The sequence below is a fragment of the Vicia villosa genome, linkage group LG2 (genome assembly GCF_029867415.1).
Source record: "Vicia villosa cultivar HV-30 ecotype Madison, WI linkage group LG2, Vvil1.0, whole genome shotgun sequence".
Lineage (NCBI taxonomy): Eukaryota > Viridiplantae > Streptophyta > Magnoliopsida > Fabales > Fabaceae > Vicia > Vicia villosa.
Window position 1 is genome coordinate 80381667 of NC_081181.1, and position 18680 is coordinate 80400346.

General features: G+C 34.6%; 1 protein-coding gene across 2 annotated transcripts; it reads right to left on the minus strand.

Moving 5' to 3' along the window:
* Positions 1-1054: 1054 nt before the first annotated feature.
* Positions 1055-7956, minus strand: LOC131651567 (protein COFACTOR ASSEMBLY OF COMPLEX C SUBUNIT B CCB4, chloroplastic). Of its 2 annotated transcripts, none has more exons than XM_058921226.1 (7): positions 7550-7954; positions 7354-7453; positions 7041-7114; positions 6452-6636; positions 6239-6309; positions 1511-1594; positions 1055-1292 (listed from the first exon to the last, which is right to left on the minus strand). In XM_058921226.1, the coding sequence occupies exons 1-7, from the start codon at positions 7846-7848 to the stop codon at positions 1212-1214; spliced, it is 894 nt and encodes a 297-aa protein (XP_058777209.1). In that variant the 5' UTR covers positions 7849-7954; the 3' UTR covers positions 1055-1211. The 2 variants fall into 2 exon arrangements, 1 of the variants encoding a protein (XP_058777209.1); XR_009298419.1 differs by having other exon boundaries at positions 1256-1292; positions 1511-1590; positions 7550-7956.
* Between the last annotated feature and the right edge of the window lie 10724 nt (positions 7957-18680).

Genomic DNA, 18680 nt, shown 5'->3' on the forward strand with positions numbered 1-18680 from the left:
TGATTTTTTAAAATTTTAATATCCAAATTTTTTCCCCACAAATAGATGAAATACCTAAAATCACATTTTAAGAATAACTATTCAAACAAAATTTTCATTTGAAAATTTTATAAAAAGTTTCTTTATAAAATTTTTTTTCACAAAATTTGGTAACACTATAAAAATCATTTTTAAAAAAAACCAAAACAAACGGACCCTAAGACACTAAGTTGCTCTACATCATTTAAAGATAGATTTTTTATCTACTCGCATCCAAATTCAATAACTAGGAGGAATTGTAATATTTTATTTATCCTCAAATTTCTGAGATTTGAGGTGTGAATGTCCAAACTCTACGATTCTAGAGAGTCAGTGCATCACAACAATTCACAAATATTATTTTATAAATAATTAAAATAAAAGTTAAATTTCAATAAGTATTTAACGGTTACGATTCATTAACAGTGTAAAACTGCTTTACACTGTCAGTGTATATCAATTAAATTCATAACTTTGTCCCCGTCTGACCTCCTTCCCAAAAATTAACGGGAAAAACTCGATTTAAACAGGGACAGTTGCGGGGTAGAGAAAATCCGAGTTTTATTTACAAAACAGGGATGCTAGCACCCGTCTCACACCTGCCAACTAAATTTAATTTATTTCATTTATTTTTAATAATTTTATTACTCATTTACACTTTTTAATCTTACAATATCATCATGTTTTTAGAATTATTATTTATTTTTTAAAAATACAATTTAAATAAAAATTATCATACATTATAATTATTTTTGAAATAATCAATTTTTTAGTTTAATTATTAATTTTTATTGTTATTGAAATAAATATTTAATTCAAAAAATATATAATTTATACAGATAAGGACAGGATGGAGAAACTCGTTTCTTGTTGAAGGCGGGAGCGGGCGAACAATTATTAACCCTGACCGAGTTTAGGAGCGGAGGCGGGTCTGCTTAAACCCGCCCCCGCCCCTGCCCCATTGCCATGCCTTGCCTATTCTGGAGGAATTGATTATTTAATCTTCTACAATATCTTCTTATTACTAACAAATGAATTAGACTGGCAAGCAATCAATTTAAAACTGCTGTAAATAATTAATAAAATAAATACATCGAATCAATTTTAACCTCGTATTCCTAATGAAGAACAAGGATATATTACTACTGTAATCAATTATAAACAAACAGAAGCTACTTGAACTTCTTTGAAACTTAAGTAACTAAGTAAGGGTGCGGTTTCACATATTTTGCAAGAGTAGAATCCAGCTTCTCTCCAATATAAGTTATCCATGCCTGTAAGCATTTCAATAGTTATGCCAAACAACAAATTTTAAACACTTGAAACAACCAAATTAATTTGTTTTGAAGAGGTAAAAACATGAAAACTTATTTTTATATATTAACATAACATATCGAAGTCCTCTGATAATATAACATGTTTAAAGATTAAAATATTTTGACATATTCAGATAGATGTCATTGAAAAAAAATATATGAAAGATGAGATGTACCTGATCAGAAGTAGTGAAACCACGTATTGTGTCACCACCAATAATTGCAATTCCTCTATCTCCAAGTGGTTGTAAAATTACTGCCTAACAGATAACAATTGTACCAATAACTTTCGTTATTAAACATTACTACAACATACTCCATCTAGACTCATACATAAGTAAAAGTAACCAATTTTACACTAGTTAAAAATATTATTTAACATCATTTACTTTTTTTCAATGTGCGAAAAAATACAGTTATATTTCTCAAACTACTCTTTCACTTCATTCAATTTTCTATAAGAACATTAGTAAAAGCTAGTGTTGAAATGATGGCATTGAACATAATGAAGTTAGTTGGAATTTGTTCATACTTGAGTATACTAAATATAACTTATTTTTTAAGTATATATCAGTTCGGAAGGAGTATTCGACAAAATCATAGAATGCAAAGGAGGGAATCAGAGGGCAAGGAAGAATGTTTCTGTAATCTCAAGAAAACAGAGCAGTTTTACATGATCAGAGGCAAGGAGATCAACGAGTCACAATTACCAATCAGTTTTTATCCTGGCCCTCCTTAAATTGTTTCCTTGCTTCTTTTCTTTGACTGACGTACATGATTCAGTCAGAAAGAGTTGCCAAAATCTTATATGGTAACTTTTTGCCATAGATGAAAGTTGCATCACTTAAGAATACATATAAAGATACAAATCACAAGCCAAAATAAGGCCTCCATATAAGATATTACTCCTTCTGTAGTTTTCTTTACACATACCTCCTATTCTATCTTAGATGGAATATGATAGGTATTTTGGTATTATATAATATAGTATGATATATGATGCCTCCACATAAGTAGTATGGGATGCTCATTAGAGTACTTAAGTGGCTTGGTTATTTCTTCTTAATTACTAGCTTTTAAGGGAATGTTCCCCAATTTCAAGTGACTGGGTACTTATCAGAATAGTGCTTCCCTTCAACAGAATGGGCAGATCTTGTCCATAAAAGGCTTTAAACTTTAAAGTAACTTGTCTCGGAGACATTGCTGAAACTAGTGTTGAACCATAATTTTGCCTTGGCATAACCAATCCAACAATTTCGTTAGTTTAGTCCTTATTATATAGCGCAGACAACCCACTCGGTAACTCAGCAAACCATCTCTTTAAGGTTGTTTGCTTGTGAGTAGGAGGCAATAATGAACTTCAATTAGGTACCCACCATCAAAAATAGTTTCTTCTATGATTCCCTCAATCTGGTCTCTCCGATAAAATGGATGAAAAGAAACCATGTAAACAAAACATCACAGTTATTTCACTGGCAGTGAAAGGATGGCTAAGGCCATAAAATGGGCATATTTGGCTAAGTGAAAGGATGGCTAAGGCCATAAAATGGGCATATTTGGCTAACCAATCAACCGCCACCCAAATAGAGTATAGACCTTTTGCTTATTCTAATATAACCCTCCTATAAAATGGTGCCACATCGAATTGCCTTCATTTATTGCCATCAATTATTTTTCTTACACTAACTTATTTTGGGCCATTCTGATAATGCTTGACTCTGAAATGCTTTTGTTCTACTTCCTTGCAGAGGTATATTGTCACAGACCATACTGAGGACCTGAACCATGCTGAAAAGGAAATGACACACGGGAAGAGGTTCCCCAAATCAGGCCAAACATAACAGGGTTAGGCCCAAATATTTGATAGGCCATGAGGTGCCTAAGAGCAGAGGAATTAACTAACAGGGTTAGGCCCAAATGTTTGAGAGGCCATGAGGTGCCTAACAGCAGAGGAATTAACTTGCCAAACCCCAAGTTGAACCTGACACCCCCCATATTTTGATAATTTCCAAACTGCCCATAGACAAATTTGAGTTAAAAAGTACGAACAAAATTTCCGGGAACATACATTTCAAAAAATTTGGTAAAAAATACAAGTGTTTTTACCATAAATTTCCGGTAAAAAAGCAAACATTTCAAAATTGATGGTAAAAAATTTCATGAATTTTTTATCGGAAATTTCAAAATTTCTAGTAAAAACGCATACATTTCAAAGTTGCTTGTAAAATTTTATGAGTTTTTACCTGAAATTTCAAAATTCCCGGTATAATTTCGAAATTTCCAGTAAAAACTCATACTTTTTAAAAATTGGTAACTTTAGGCAAGGGTATAATGGTAAAAGCATGCAATATGGAGAGCGACAGGTATAAGTAAGGGGGTGGCAAGTTAATTCCTCCTAAGAGCACCCACATCCAAAGAACCCATTTGGGTTCTTTAAATGGACCCGACTAAATATTTTATATTATTTCAAACTTCTCAATTATTTAAACAACTCCTCTACATTTTTAAAATATCCAAACAATCTATCAAAAACTCTATAATGGGTCCCATTAAACACAATATACCTCAAATTTAATTTTATATAAATATTTTTACCCCAATTTATTTATGTATAGGAGCATAATTGTGCAGAAAGACGCTTGCAAACTAAAACACGGGACAGCAAGGTGATTATCCATAGTTTTCTAACACGGTTACATCGGAATATGTGAAAGAACGGTAAAAATTTACTGATATTCATGCTCTAAGAGGCTCAAACGAGTGCACTCTAATATAAGGCCCATTCTCATGCAACCTAGCTTGTAAGAAAGATCTAGAAGATCTATCCCTGTTTTATCCTTAGGATTCTGTTGGTAAGGACAATTGCTAAATGTATGAATCATCATTGACGGCTATAATAGACTAACTAGAGTACTATAAATGTAAGAAAGGGGCTATGGACTAGTACATGAGAATAATCCAAAAATAAATATAGATTTGTTTAGTAGGAGTCCCCCTCGAAGGAGAACAAATTTTTCTTCTCTTGAAATTGTGCATTGAAAATTCATCCCATGATAATCTTTAAACAGGCTATGACTGAAGCCTCGGTTTTAGCTTTAGCTAACTTTGATGATGAGTATATGCTGGATACTGGTGGCTCTGGGCTTAGCATGAGGATTGAGGGCAGTTATCTCTTAGCAAGAACACCCAATTAGCTATTTTAGTAAGAAATTCTGCCCTAAAATACTTACTGCTTCAACATCTGAGGGAAGCTCTGTGCTATTTCTTCTGCAGTCAAGATGTGGAGAACTTACATCCTTGGCTGCAAATTAACCATTCACACTGATCAAAGAAGCTTAGGGAACTCATGACTCAGGTGATCCAAACCTCGGAGCAACAATTCAAAGTGGCTGAGCTCCTCAAGTACTGTTACGACATTGTTTATAAACCGGGCCCTCAGAACTATGTAGCAGATGCACCTTCTCTAATAAAAATGGTTGAACCACAATTAATGGCAATCACAGTCCCTCGCCTTGAGTTTTTGAAGAAGATGCAGGAATGACCAAGGAAATGATAACAAGTCTCCACGTAGATATCGCGAGAGGAGGGAGTGAAATCTTGTGATGTGTGGAGATTGGATTACCTAGTCAATTAACCTACGACGCTGATGTGCTATGGGTAGCCACATTGATCTACATGACACCAAGACTGGCATCACTTTCACTTCCAATCAGCTTGCCGAAATTTCCACCTTGAGGACAAGGTTTGGTGGATGAGGAGGGGGATATCGCGGTCCATGCGGAGGATATTCTAATACTTCAAAAAAAACAATTTTTTAAAAAACAAACAAATCTTTTATGTTTTTTTAAAAAAAGATTTTGTATAGAATGATATGTGAATGCTTATTATTAAAGCTTTTTTAATTTTTAGAATACTAAATCAACATAAATAATTTGAACAAATTGTCTAAGCCCTCCAAAACCCTCCAAACCCCTCCTCAAATACAATTTTTTAGTTCCCTCAAATTAGGGGTTTTTTGGTTTTTGAATAAAAATAAATTCTTCAAAACCTCCCCACCTAAATCCTTCTATTCTTTTCACTCGATCCTTCCCTTTCTTTAAAGTCCTCCCCTCCCTTCCCCTCCAAACTCCCAAGCAAAGCCTAAGTGTATAAATCATCACTGACAACTATAATAGTACTAGCTAGAGTAATATCTATGTAAGTAAGGGAATAAATAATACATGAGAATTATCGAAGAACTTCTTTATTTATTTAGGAGGAGCTCCCCTTAGAGGAGAACAAGCTTTTCTGCTCTTTAATTTGTGCATTGCAAATTCTTGGCATATATTGTCCCTAACCCCTTGCTAGAAGGGTCTATCTCAAGTCTCAACCATAAAATGTTGTGAAAATCCATGACTCCTGAGACTGGAAGCACTGAAATTACAGCCTTCTGTTTTCAAAATGCAGTTTGGGCCTTCTTGTCTCGCACATAACCGTCTTTAAGAAGTTGAGTTGCTATTTGGTTATCTTGATATATCCCGTCATGAAATATCTTCAGTAGCTTGTCAATTCAATATCTTAGCCCCTTTACATCTCTTGTTACAGGCAACAGACACACACACGGTGTCTATTTTACTAGGACCAGCCACAATTCCCTAGCAGAAATTATGTGCCCCAGTCCAAGAGTTTACTTATAGGAGAAAAAATGAGTCTACTGTGTCTACACATTTTATTCAGAATCAGACTATACCCAAAGGTTCACAACAGTTTCTTGATTTACTTGTCCCCAAAATCTACCTACACTCCACCCACGTTTCACTCTTTCTAAACAATAGTTTGTGCTTCATACAAGTTTTGAATATAGACCAAAGAATTAGTTAAAGCACAGGGTATTTGAACCAGTTTAACACAGAAAAACACAATACCTGAGTATTTGAAGGCAGAAATGGTAGCTCAGACTTCCCCGGATAAAGAGATAGATTAGCCAAATAACTCTCTGAAAATGTATAAAAAATATTCAAAACATTTTATTTACTACTGGAGCACACTTCAATGAAAAGTACTGAACTAGTGGCAACTAGAGCAGAGGCCCTTGTGAGGAATGATTCATGGTTGACAATATACTGTCAGAAACTTACGAGTTCCAGATTTCACAACACCCTGGTATACTGATCCTTGCATCAATTTATCGGTGTCCACACTTACAACCTCACCATTCCCAGGAGAAGACTCTGCAGCAAAACCAAATTGAAGCACACAACTGCTCTCATAAACAATAACAAGTGATCGGCAGCAGGTGACATCTGACAGAGATTCCCAAACCCTAATAATAGTTTATAAAAGATATTTTACTGTCAACAAACAAGGGAAAAGCTAATTATTTAAAGCAATAGCTTCCATATTACTGGCTGAGATCACAGCACATGAACTTTCCACATTATATAAGTAATAACATGTTGGCATGTTGCTTTCTTTTCACACCATTCATATCTAATTTATTTAAATCACAATAGTTAAGACAATCATAATATGAAATATCCAAGCCCTAAAGCATCCATTCTTTTACTTCACTTACTGCAAATTTGATGAATTATAACAACCAAAGAACGCCATATTAATTATCTAAATTTTCAATCATTAACTTTTTATATAGAATTGAAAAGTGCTTGACCAAGGGATGAGTTAAAAAGCCAAAATTAGCTAACAAGTTGACATAAAGAGCATTACCAGAGCAGCTCGGTAAGTGCAACATCGGGGAGGTCAGTGCACAGCTTCTTGCATTCAGCTCCCTGAGGATTTACCTGGACAGAAACAAGCCTATTATCGGCATCTTTAAGTCAGCTTATTTTGGAAAAACAATAGCTTCTAGAGAAAAAAAATTAAATTAGATTCTGATTTAAGAAAGTTTGAGGCTTTTTAGTTAGAGAAATAGTTAGAGAAAACACAAAACAAGCCATAACAGCCACACCTAAAAACAAATTATGAAGCTAAAATAACAAACAGATAAATGAAAATGGAAATGCAAAGGTAAGAGGCTCACCACAGCTATAGTTTTGGGTTTTATGGAAAGCCATACAAGGCCAGCCAAAATATTAGTGACAGCCAATCCTAAAGTTAAGAGATCTGCTCTAGATTGTGAACTGCAAAAATAAAACACTCTAATTAACAATCATTAACTCACTAATTAACAATCATTAACCTAACAACCTTTTAATTAATCGAGAGAGATTGAGGACCTGCCGGCGTCGGCGACGGGAGCTATGCCGGAGATGGCGCGATTGAAGAGGACAGCGAAGAGAGAGGTGGTTCCGATGTAGATTGGGAGGGGGCGAACGACGTCGTCGTTTTGTGAAGCCCAATCAGCGAGGAAATCGCGTTTGGGCTTTGGGCGTGGGAAACTGTGAACAGTGGAAGAATGAGAACGAGAAGGAGAAGATGAAAGAGTGAATGCGGTTTTGGGTTTTGAAGTGGGGTTTGATAGGGAAATGGGAGTGTGGAAAGTAAAATGGAGACGGAGCGCGGTTCCCGCTTCCATGGAAGCTTTTCGGTTTTGAAGATGAGGGTGATGCTGACAAACAATGGACTGAAATAATAGTAAAATGTTTTTTATTTTTAGAAAAGGATTTTTAGTTTTGGATAACAAAAACATTAGTCAAGATTAGTCTTTCTATCCTTTTTCTCAATACTGGTGCCTATAGTGTTTTGGATATCAATTTGAAATTTTGTGCGCAAATATGAATACTAATTATGAATACCAAAAATAAGAAAGTTTTTTTTTCAAATAACCACTATTTCAGAAGAAAAAAAATTAAAGTAACCACTTTTCAAACAATAAAAATTTACCACACCAGAATGCGTCACACTATGTGACACATTTATTAAAAATAAAGAGGAGGTGTCACACTGTGTAGCGCATGCATTGAAAATAAAGAGGAGGCGCCACAATGTTGGTGAATGCAATTAAAATTTAAAAGGAGGTGTCATTCAGTATAACTACTCAGTTGTTACCAAAACAACTAAGTAACCACACTAAATGGTGTCTCCTCTAAAAATTTAAGTACATGTCACATTGCATGGCATGACAGAGGTGCGTGCGCCATGCAGTGTAGCGTCTCCTTTTTATTTTTAATGCATGCGTCACACCGTGTGGCGCATCCTCTATGTGGCGATTTTTTTTATTTTGAAAGTGGTTACTTTGATATTTTTTCTGAAAGAGTGGTTATTTGAGTATTTTTTTTTAAAAAAAGAGGTTATTTAAAAAAATAGTCTTTCGTTATTTAAAAATTTAGAAGAAAAAGATTGTGGTTGAATCAGTTTTCAAATTTTTTAAGGAAAATGATATTTGATGTGTCTTGGTCTCTTGGGAAATGCCACTTAGTTGTATTCTTCTTGTCTCTTGGCCTCTTCGTCCACTTTCATCTCAACCTTTTGTGAAACTTCGACCATATTGACTTCGACACATGCATCTTCAGTGATGCCCATATCCTGCAACTTCACTACAAGGCCTTCAGTAGCCTTAGTCACGTCATCAACCTGCATGAAACCATTAGCAAATTCTGTTGTCACCATCTGGGTGGAACCTTCAGTGATTCCATGTGTGACATCCTCCACTTCGACCATAACCACCTCTTTGGCACAGTCTTCAGTGAGAGCAACCATGTTAATTGCAGATGATTCGGCATAATGAGCCTCACTTATTTGCAGGGGGTCAACATCGATCCTCATTTGGGTTTTTGATTTGTCCCCAAATTTCAGCCTTCCTTTAGTGATTGTCTTTTGAACGAGATCCCTGAAAAGAAAACATTGAGATGTCTTATGGCCCAAAAAATTATGATATTTGCATAAACCCCTCTTTTTCCTTTGTTCTAAAGGGGGTATTTTAGCACCTGGAGGTACTATCATTTGGTCATCTTTAACTAACAAATCAAAAATTTCATCACATTTAGTGACGTCGAAGGTATAAGTTTTATTAGGGAACCTATCTCCCTTATCAGGTTCGATTGGATTTTTACCATTCGAAGACGCCAAGCCCTTACAAAAGTTAGGGGTCCTTGCTTAAGTTCAGCAAAGTCTATTTCGCCTTCTTCGACATCGAAAGGCTCTTCATAGCACCCTTATTCGCCTTCATCGTATTTGACATAGGCTATCCATTATTTTCTATTATTCTTACTTGCTCTAGCTTTCTCAATTTTCAAGTGTTCTATTTGTTGAACCCTACCAGCCAATTGGGCCATGTCTCGCAGGTGTTGGGTATCTAGTTTCTTCCTAATGGAATAATCCAAACCCCCTACGGCCATTTCGACCAACTCATGTTCAAACACCTGAGTAAAACATCTGGCTTTGAGTAAACGAAACCTATTTAGATAATCATTTATTGGCTCAGTGAACTTTCACTTCACACTTGTCAATTCTTTCAAGTTAATCTTGGTTTGTCCCATGTAAAATTATTCATGGAACAATCTTTCCAATTGTGCCCAGATATGAATCGAATTCACTGGCAACGTAGTGAACCATGTAAAAGCCTTTTTTGTTAACGAACTTGGGAAGTACTTAATTCTAAGGTTCTCATTCATGACAATTTCACCTGCTTCTATTAAGTACCTAGCCACATGTTTAACAGTAAATTCGGTAGTGTCCCTAGAAAATTTGGTGAATTTGGGGACCTTCCATCTAGGGGGAATATCCAACTATAGGATGTATTCGTTCAGAGGGAAAGTGTAACTTGGCCAATGAAGGCCAACATTTTCACCGTTTCGAGCCATGATTCGTTCGATTATGGCTGCCAAATTGTTGTCTACTGCCATATTATCATGTCAAATTTGATGTATGACTTCGTCAACATTCCGGTCTCTATCCACCATTACTACCCTTGGTTCTCTCTCCCTCTCTCTTGGGATCTGTTGTTCTTGCCTAAGATGTTCGATCCTTGGTGGTTCGACAGCCCCTCCTTGATTTACCATATTTGGTTGGGGTGTATTTCGTTGATTTTGGTTTATTGTTGGGTCTTCTCCAAGAGTTGCCCTTTGATTTTCTCTTATCCAGACCCTTTGAATTTGTGGTGGGGGTTGGGGTACACAAAAAAACTTAGCGATGCGCGTCATTTACGCTGCAATGTACTGGTTCGCCTGAGTGGTGTTTTAGATTAAAGGGTTAAAAATGGTATCCATTGTTTGTGCAAGCATTTGGACTATTTCATGGTTTCTTTCTTCCATTTGTTGTCTAATCACTCCTACGGAGTTATTTGTGAAATTTGCCATTTGGGACGAGAATCATGTCCCAAAAGGTTGGCTAATTCGACCCATGTTATTGACAACATACCTAGAACCTTGTAATGGAGAGGTTATGTTCATTATAGGTTCTGAATATGTCAAAGTTGAATTATGAAAACCGGTCATAAACGAAGTTGGCATGCCATAAGGTTGTTCGCGACCATTCATAGGCATAGTAAAACTGGGAGGCCCTAAGGGCCTTTGAGAAATATTCCCTGTAACACCCCAAATCTACCCCGAAATAAACAGGAAAATCAGAGTGCAAAAATCTTAAAACTAATTCAAACATCATGATTCGAGGCGTCACATTTAATCGACTAATAACACATTCACATGCCATGCTCATCAACATAGATACATAACACATATAAAGGAGGGCCATATTCAATGCATTAGTCATCAATGCCAAAAAGTAATCACATCGCAGCGGAAATCAAATATGAACAACAATTTAAGTCATAACATCATGGCCAACATGGCGCAATATATCCCACAAGTCTCGACATAACATAATGATGAAATCCAACAAAAGGTAAACAACAAGAAGCAAGACATAAGCAAGTAATTCGACATCCCCCTGAGTGTTACGTATCAGAGCATCGACACATTGACTCGAGCTATAAGGTACACGACTACTCTACGTCATTACCTGCACGTTACCAACAGAGGATAACATTCAAACAGAAGGGGTGAGATATTATTCAGTATAAAGAAACGTATGATAATATTCAAAGCGTAGTAAAGATCATACACATATCACCACTTCTCATCACATAACATGTTATACAGTTCAATTCGCTAAACATCTAGCCATACGGTAAGATCGTCAAGTAACAAGTATAACTTCATATTCCATTCACAAATATAACACCAATACATCAAGCAAACATCTCATCGCTACGTCTCAACAACATCACATCACCATATCATACAAACACATATTGAGCATAACATTACATTCCATTTAAATGCGACTCGACTTATGCAAATGCATGTGGTATCAATTTGGAGTAAAACTCCCACCGTCTCAATTTTGCCATTGGGCACACCGTCGCTATTTGCCAATAAGGCCACTGTCGCTTTTGCCAAAAGGCCACCGTCACTTATGCAAATGGATATGAACAATGAATGCAACATCCACACCAACACAACACATACAACACAGACAATATGTCACAACACCACTAAAAATGACCATCATCCATAAGAATGCATCACGTCATTATCACGTCACTATGTTGCATCATCATACAACAACAATTCATCTCACAACAACAATTACATCATACAATAATCCAATTCAAGAAAAGGATCCATAAGAGTTTCCAAAGATATTCAAAGCATATACACTAGAAAGACATCAATTAGAGCTTCACGAAGGTTCAAACGGCATACAAAAAGGAGTTACGGATCAAAAGATACATTATTTTAAAGTTTGGACAAGTTTGGTAAAACAGGGTCCGCTTAGCGGCCCACAAGCGTGCTTGGCAGAATCTTTTTACGAAACAGGCTTCGCTTAGCGGACTGGATCCTCTTAGCGAGCCTCTTTAGTTTTCCAGATAAAACAACATCCGCTTAGCGGACCCACATCCGCTTAGCGGGAGCACGATTTTGCAGAAAAACGATAACAGCAATCAGACCTGCATAATCACCCTTTCTCCAGCCAAAACTCATTCTAAACAGCAATTAAACATGTATAAACACGAAATCTACCATCATCTAACATCAAACATCAATCAAAACACATTTCTAATCACAAATTCATGCATTTTGTTCATAAACCCTAACATTTCTACACAAGGATAATCCATGGTTCAATCATATAATCCAACCCACCCTAAACATCATCATACATCCCTTTAGCATGAAAAAATTTCACCCTTACCTTAGGTTTGGGTTGAAGCCAACTCTATCTTCAACCTTGAGATTCTCCTCTTCCCTCATCTCTTCTCTTCTTTCACCAAAATCCCCAAAGGAGCTTCTAATTTCTATTTCCTCTAAAACCCTTGTTTTGTGAAACTCTTACTAACTTTTTAATTGCTAATGGGCTCTAATTAACACTCCCCACTCACTAATGTCCACTTAGGCCCAATAACTCGTCTAACTCACTAACTCATGATATTTATTATAAAAACTCAATGAATAACACGAATATCACATAAGCATATAATTTATCACTTAATGATTAAATAAATCACATAGCACATAATTAAATAAAATACTTAAATGAAAAACGGGTGTTACATTCCCCATCGGTGGGGGGTCCCTGGTGGACCATGTGGTCCTACATAAGTCAAAATAGGGCCAATTTGAGTGTTCGACTGCATTGGCGTCGAACTTGTTAAAGACGATATAGCATCTGAAATGGGTGCCAAAATCGAAGAGACTAGGGTGGTACTTCATTATTGTTAGGGGAATTTTGGCTACTTGGCAGACTTTGATTTGCCATTTTCCTAATGTATCTTCTTTTAGGTATTTCTCCGTTATTTGCGGCTAATTTACCACTTCTAAGTCTCGTACAACAAAGAAAAATACTAGAAAATAATGAAGAATTTTGTTTTTACAAGAACAAATATTTTCAATTGAAGCACAAGTCCCACTAGGCATGCCAATTTGTTTACAGTAAAAATTAGTAAACAAACGCTAGTCTTCCAAAAAACAAGAGTCTTTGGTTACTCACAGAATCGACTAGATTGATCCTAGGACATGTGTTATTTTACTTTAAACTTTGTTCTTGAGAATGAAGAACATTTTGACAATGCTCATGATTTTATGATAACATTTGTTTTTTTTATCTAAGTGATTCTTTAAAGTAATGTCATAAACTTGTAAAGAAAGCAAAATAAAGGCAATTGAAAGTAAATTAAAAGAAGTAAAACTCTGGAAATAATAAGTTATAAAACTGTAAAAAAAAGATAAAGATGGTGTTTACACGTACATTCTCAAGGGACTCTTTTATCAACATGTAGATACTTTGAGTGTTTAGTGAGATTTTGTACCCAAATGAACACACGAATTCTGATGCTAAGACTCTTATATATACTAAATTGAAAATAAGCGTTTCTAACGGTCTTTCGTTCAGAACATGTCACGTTTTGTTCGACATGCCTTCCTTTCTCCCTGAAGCTCCATGCGTCTTCTAATAAAACGAATAAGGACGAAGTTCAGTTATTCCTTTATTCAAATTCAACTTATCCGTCGAAGGCCACACCCCTTTCTTCGAACAAACATAAAACTTAGCAAATATTTCTAAGTTCACGTCCAATGCTTCCTTCTTACAAAGGGTGAATTCGACGGCATTTCAACAAACATGTTCTTTTGTCGAAAAACTCGTAATATCTTAAAAAAGATATTTTCTTTCCTTTGTTGATAACATGGTGTCGAAAACTCCATCTAACAACTTGATAATCAATTATATGGATAACCTAATCAATTATCAACATTAAAAATGCTTGTGGGTCTTTTCCTTTTTTAGCCAACTTTTGTCCTACAAATAGAAGGATCTCTTTCACTTCCTTACACACCAGAAAATGCATTTGAAGTGCATTTATCTCACTATTCTCTCTTTGTCCCTTTATTTTCTTACTTTTGCCTTAGTGATTTTGAGAGTGGTGTTTTATATTTGTGAGGTTTTGTGTGGTGTAAGGAAAATATTGTAAATTATCATTAGGATAAATTTTTGTTTTGGTTGTAAGCTAAACCAAGTGAAAATGTATTGTTTGGTTGTAGAGGTAAACTAGTTAAAACTTATGTTTTGTTGGGAGGTCTCCGTTATTAAAACTCTCAATCGGTTTGTGAGCTTGCCCTGTGATAATAGCTCTCTGTTAGTTCGAGATTGTCTTGGTGGTAGTATCTCAGTTGGCTGTGGAGGGTCTCAGTAGTTAAAACCACGTGTTTGATTAGGAAGTTAGCCGTTGTAAAACTCCAATCCTTGTATAAGGAGGTTCGTGGTCAAAACCTGTCAAAAGCTCTCAGCTTAATGGAAACTCCCAAGAAGGATTCCTTGGGGAGAGGAATAAGTCACTTCACGAGACGTAACATATATAAATCTCAGGTTCTTTTCTCTCTTCCCTTAACTCTTTACTTTCCAATTATTTATTTCTCCTGCATTTCCATTATCTCATTTCTAATGCTTTTATCGTGTTCGTTTTTCCAAAATATTTTTAAACTCTGATTATGTGAAATTTTTGTTTTGAAAATGTTTTTCAAACCCACACAATTCACCCACGTCTTATGTTTAGAGTCATTTGACCAAAAACTTCAAGGGGAATGTTCTAAATCACCTGACAATTTCTCCTTCACATTTGCACTTAGTGAGCTAGGCTTACATCAAAGTCTTCCAATATTGGTATGAATATAAAAAAAATGTTCTGACCTTGACACTCTTTTTCATCTATTTAAAGCCCATCGTAATTATGTTGACTCTTTGTTGGGTCAAGGTTTGATTTCTCTCTTACAGAATTGCAAGATGTTCCAGGTTTATTATATTAAGGTTTAATATCCTTTTTAGTCCCGTATGCTAACCTCTGGTTCATTTTAGTCCCTTAACTTAAAGAAGTATCATATTGATCCCCTAACTCTTCAAAGTGTACCATGTTAGTCCTTTTTACCTAATTAGCAATGAATTTTGCGTAATATTTTTGAGTTTTTCCTTCTCTAATTAGATAAAAAAAATGACTAATATGGTAAGTTTTGAAGAGTTAAAAGACCAATATAGTATTTTAAGTTTAAGGACTAAAATAAACCCTGAGGTTAACATTCGGGGACCAAAATGGAATTAATCTTATATATTAAATGTGTTATTAGATATAATTATCAACGCCTCGTGAACCTAGAGATGTTACACATATAAGGACATATTGTGTGATTTTGCAATGCACTAGCATTAATTATAGAAACATGGTACACTGTAAGGCAGTGTGTACTTAAGTGCAATAAAGAACACCATAAGGTACAATATACTTAAATAAAATTAGGAGCACCATAAGGTACGATGTATTTAAGTAAAATACGAAACATCATAACATACGATACACTTAAGTGAAATATATACCCTGTAAGGTACAATGTGTTTATTGAGCTTGTTTAGCTTGTAGCTCACACAAGCAGTTGGAGGTGGAGAAAAACACAAGAAAGGAGGGTTTGAATTGTGTTCTTCAATATTTATTTCCCTTTTTGATAGATCTTTCCTTCCTTCTAATAGCTCGTCTTTTTGGATATGCTTTAGATAGTGTTGCGGAAGCATTATAATGCATAACCAACGAGACATACATTCATTTAGTTTCTTTTCTTTATCAGAACTTCTGACTTGGTTAAGCAAACTTCTGAATAAGGATTGCATAGAAAGTTTGAGTTAAATGAAGGTTCAAAAAGTAAAAGACACATTCATTTTTATCCTGGTTCACCTTCTCAATAAGGCTACCTCTAGTCCACCCTCCTCAGGTGATTTTGCCTCTCTCAGCCGAGGACTTAATCCACTATAATCAATCTTGATTACAACTGCACAAGTAACCTTCTTGTGACTAACCATCCATACAAGCTACCCGCAAGTGACTAACCCTAGATGATGAATCGTTCAATGATCTTAGCAAGATATAACGTTCATCAACCTAGAAACTCCTGCACAAGCTACCTGCAAGTGACTAACCCTAGACAATGAACGGTTCAGTGATCTCAATAAGATATAACGTTCATTGACTATACACCTCTAATAGTCTAACTAGAATTCTTGGACATCTCAAGTATCCAAATCAAAGGGGTACTCAAGGAACACCAATTCAAACTAGAATTTTTCTTCTGAAGATTACAAGTGTGCTTCTAATTAAGCATATTTTTCTCCTATTCTAAGTGCGTATTTTTTATGACACACTGACTAGCAGTCACTTCTGGTGCCTAAACAATCTATCAAAAGTTTCTTAAGAAATAACATAATACGAGCAACAACTCTTGTGTTTTACATATTATTACAAGAAAAAATATCTCGTAGTCTTCAACTTCTGGATGTGATCTTCTTCTTCTGAAAGCAGATTAAGAGCAATAGCTCTTGTTTCAAATTGTTTCTTTAACTTGGTCTTCTCTTTCTTGAGTAAGGGATTAGAGCTACAACTCTTGAATGTAATTCCTTCTTGTAAGCCAGTTTCTGATACAATCATTATTCTTGTTTTTGATGAATGTCGTATAAGGCCTTTTAGCATAACATCTGCACACTCAATGAAATCATTAGTAATAAAATTGTTACTTACAAAATATATGCTTGTTATCATCAAAACCAAATTCTGAACATAGATCTTAATCTTGTTCTAACAGTAGTTATATAAACAAAACCCTTGTGCTAAAGTATTTGTTACTTGACCAAATTCGGTTTGTAAAACCTTAGCAGCACCTCTCTCGCTCTCTCTCACTCAAAGTCTTCATTCATAACATCTAGCACCAAGATTGAAGACCATCTTCGTGTGAACTAATTAGAGCTCTTGTTATTCGTTCAACGCTCATGATCATTTTTAATTCCGCATCAATAGTTAATCACCGCAAGAGGTAACAATTGATCATACAATTATTAAAAATAATAATAATAATAATAATAATAATAATAATAATAATAATAATAATAATAACACTACTAGAAATTCACGATTTACCAGCGGAATTTCCTGGGACAATATTAAATTCAGATAATTTTCCTACAGATCAAGATTTTGCAGAAAATTCCGCAGGAATACCTGCGGATTTTGCTGCAGATATATATTTTGAATGAAAAACAAAACTATATTACTGAATCTGCAGATTAAACCACACTAGATTACATTATCCTAATCCGCAGGTAACTCCGGAGCAAAGCTTTCTGCGGATTTCCTTTTTATTATTTTTTGATTTTTAAAATATTTTTCTTTTAAAATAAAATGTTTTTTTTTGCAAAAAATTTAATATATTTAAATTTTTTTAAATTTAATAAAAGTTAGTTTTTAAAATTTAATATAATTCTTCAATTTATGTTTTAATAAATAGTATTTCTATGTTTAGTATTTCTTATCATTTGAAAAATAAAATTAAAATATGTTTAGTATTTCTTATATGAATTTAATGGAAATACACCGACAGTGTAAAGTAGTTTTACACTGTCAGTGAAATCCAAACCGTTAACTTTTATAAATGTTTGACTTTTTCTTTAAATAAAAATTAAAATATTTATTTTTAAGGGTTGTGATGCACTGACTGTGTAAAGAATTTTACAACGAACGACAGTGCACTACCTTTGAGCTCTATATGAATTTAATGGAATTTAAGGGTTCTTATAATTATTCAGTATAAAAATATTTATTAATTATAGGTTAATTAGTGTATATGAATAATGGTGGGGAGAAAAAATAGGGTTCAATCGTGCTCTCCTCCTAATTTCTCTTGATTTTTTTATTTAAAAAAATTGATTTAATTATAACCGAATTAGTGTGTATGAATAAAGTTTTATTTAATAAAAGACAATTTTTTAATATAAATCTAATTGCTTAATAAATTGTTAAAATAATTTAATTTAGTCAGATTAATTTATTACTTAACTTTGAATTAATTATAATCACTTAATTTTATCAATTATTTTTAATTTTATAATATTAAATTATGACAATATTTTTATTAGACTAAAACTTAATCAAATAAAAGTCATAGTTAAACAAAAATAAAAATAAAAATAAAAGATATGAAAATTTAAAAAATAAAATTGAAAACCACAAAACTCAAAGCCCAACCCATTCATTTGAAGAGTATGTTATGTTAATCGCATTTTTTAAGCGTGCAAGGAAAATGACTAATTGAGTATCATATCAAAACCCTAAAATCCACAAAACTCAGATACATCCGCCGTATTATCGAAATCAAATTGGAGTTGCATCAAACTCATCTTCCGGGAAAACGCCGCCACACCTCACCGCCGTTAACCACACCTCGCCGCCGGCCACCACAAACTCTTCCAGGTTTTCCTTTTTCATTCACTTTATTTCTCCGATGTCCCTTCCCTTTCCGTTATCGCACACAACGATTCCACGATTCCATTATTGCACGCTTAGAAAATGCTATTAACATATTAGGGAATAGTTTAATTTTA

Excerpts from the sequence above, each read along its gene's own strand:
- LOC131651567 (XM_058921226.1), bottom strand. The coding sequence starts at position 7,848 with ATGGAAGCGGGAACCGCGCTCCGTCTCCATTTTACTTTCCACACTCCC. Across the intron at positions 7,115-7,353 it reads AACCCAAAACTATAGCTGTG|GTAAATCCTCAGGGAGCTGA; the intron begins GTGAGCCTCTTA and ends GTTTCTGTCCAG. Across the intron at positions 6,637-7,040 it reads GCACTTACCGAGCTGCTCTG|GGTTTGGGAATCTCTGTCAG; the intron begins GTAATGCTCTTT and ends AACTATTATTAG.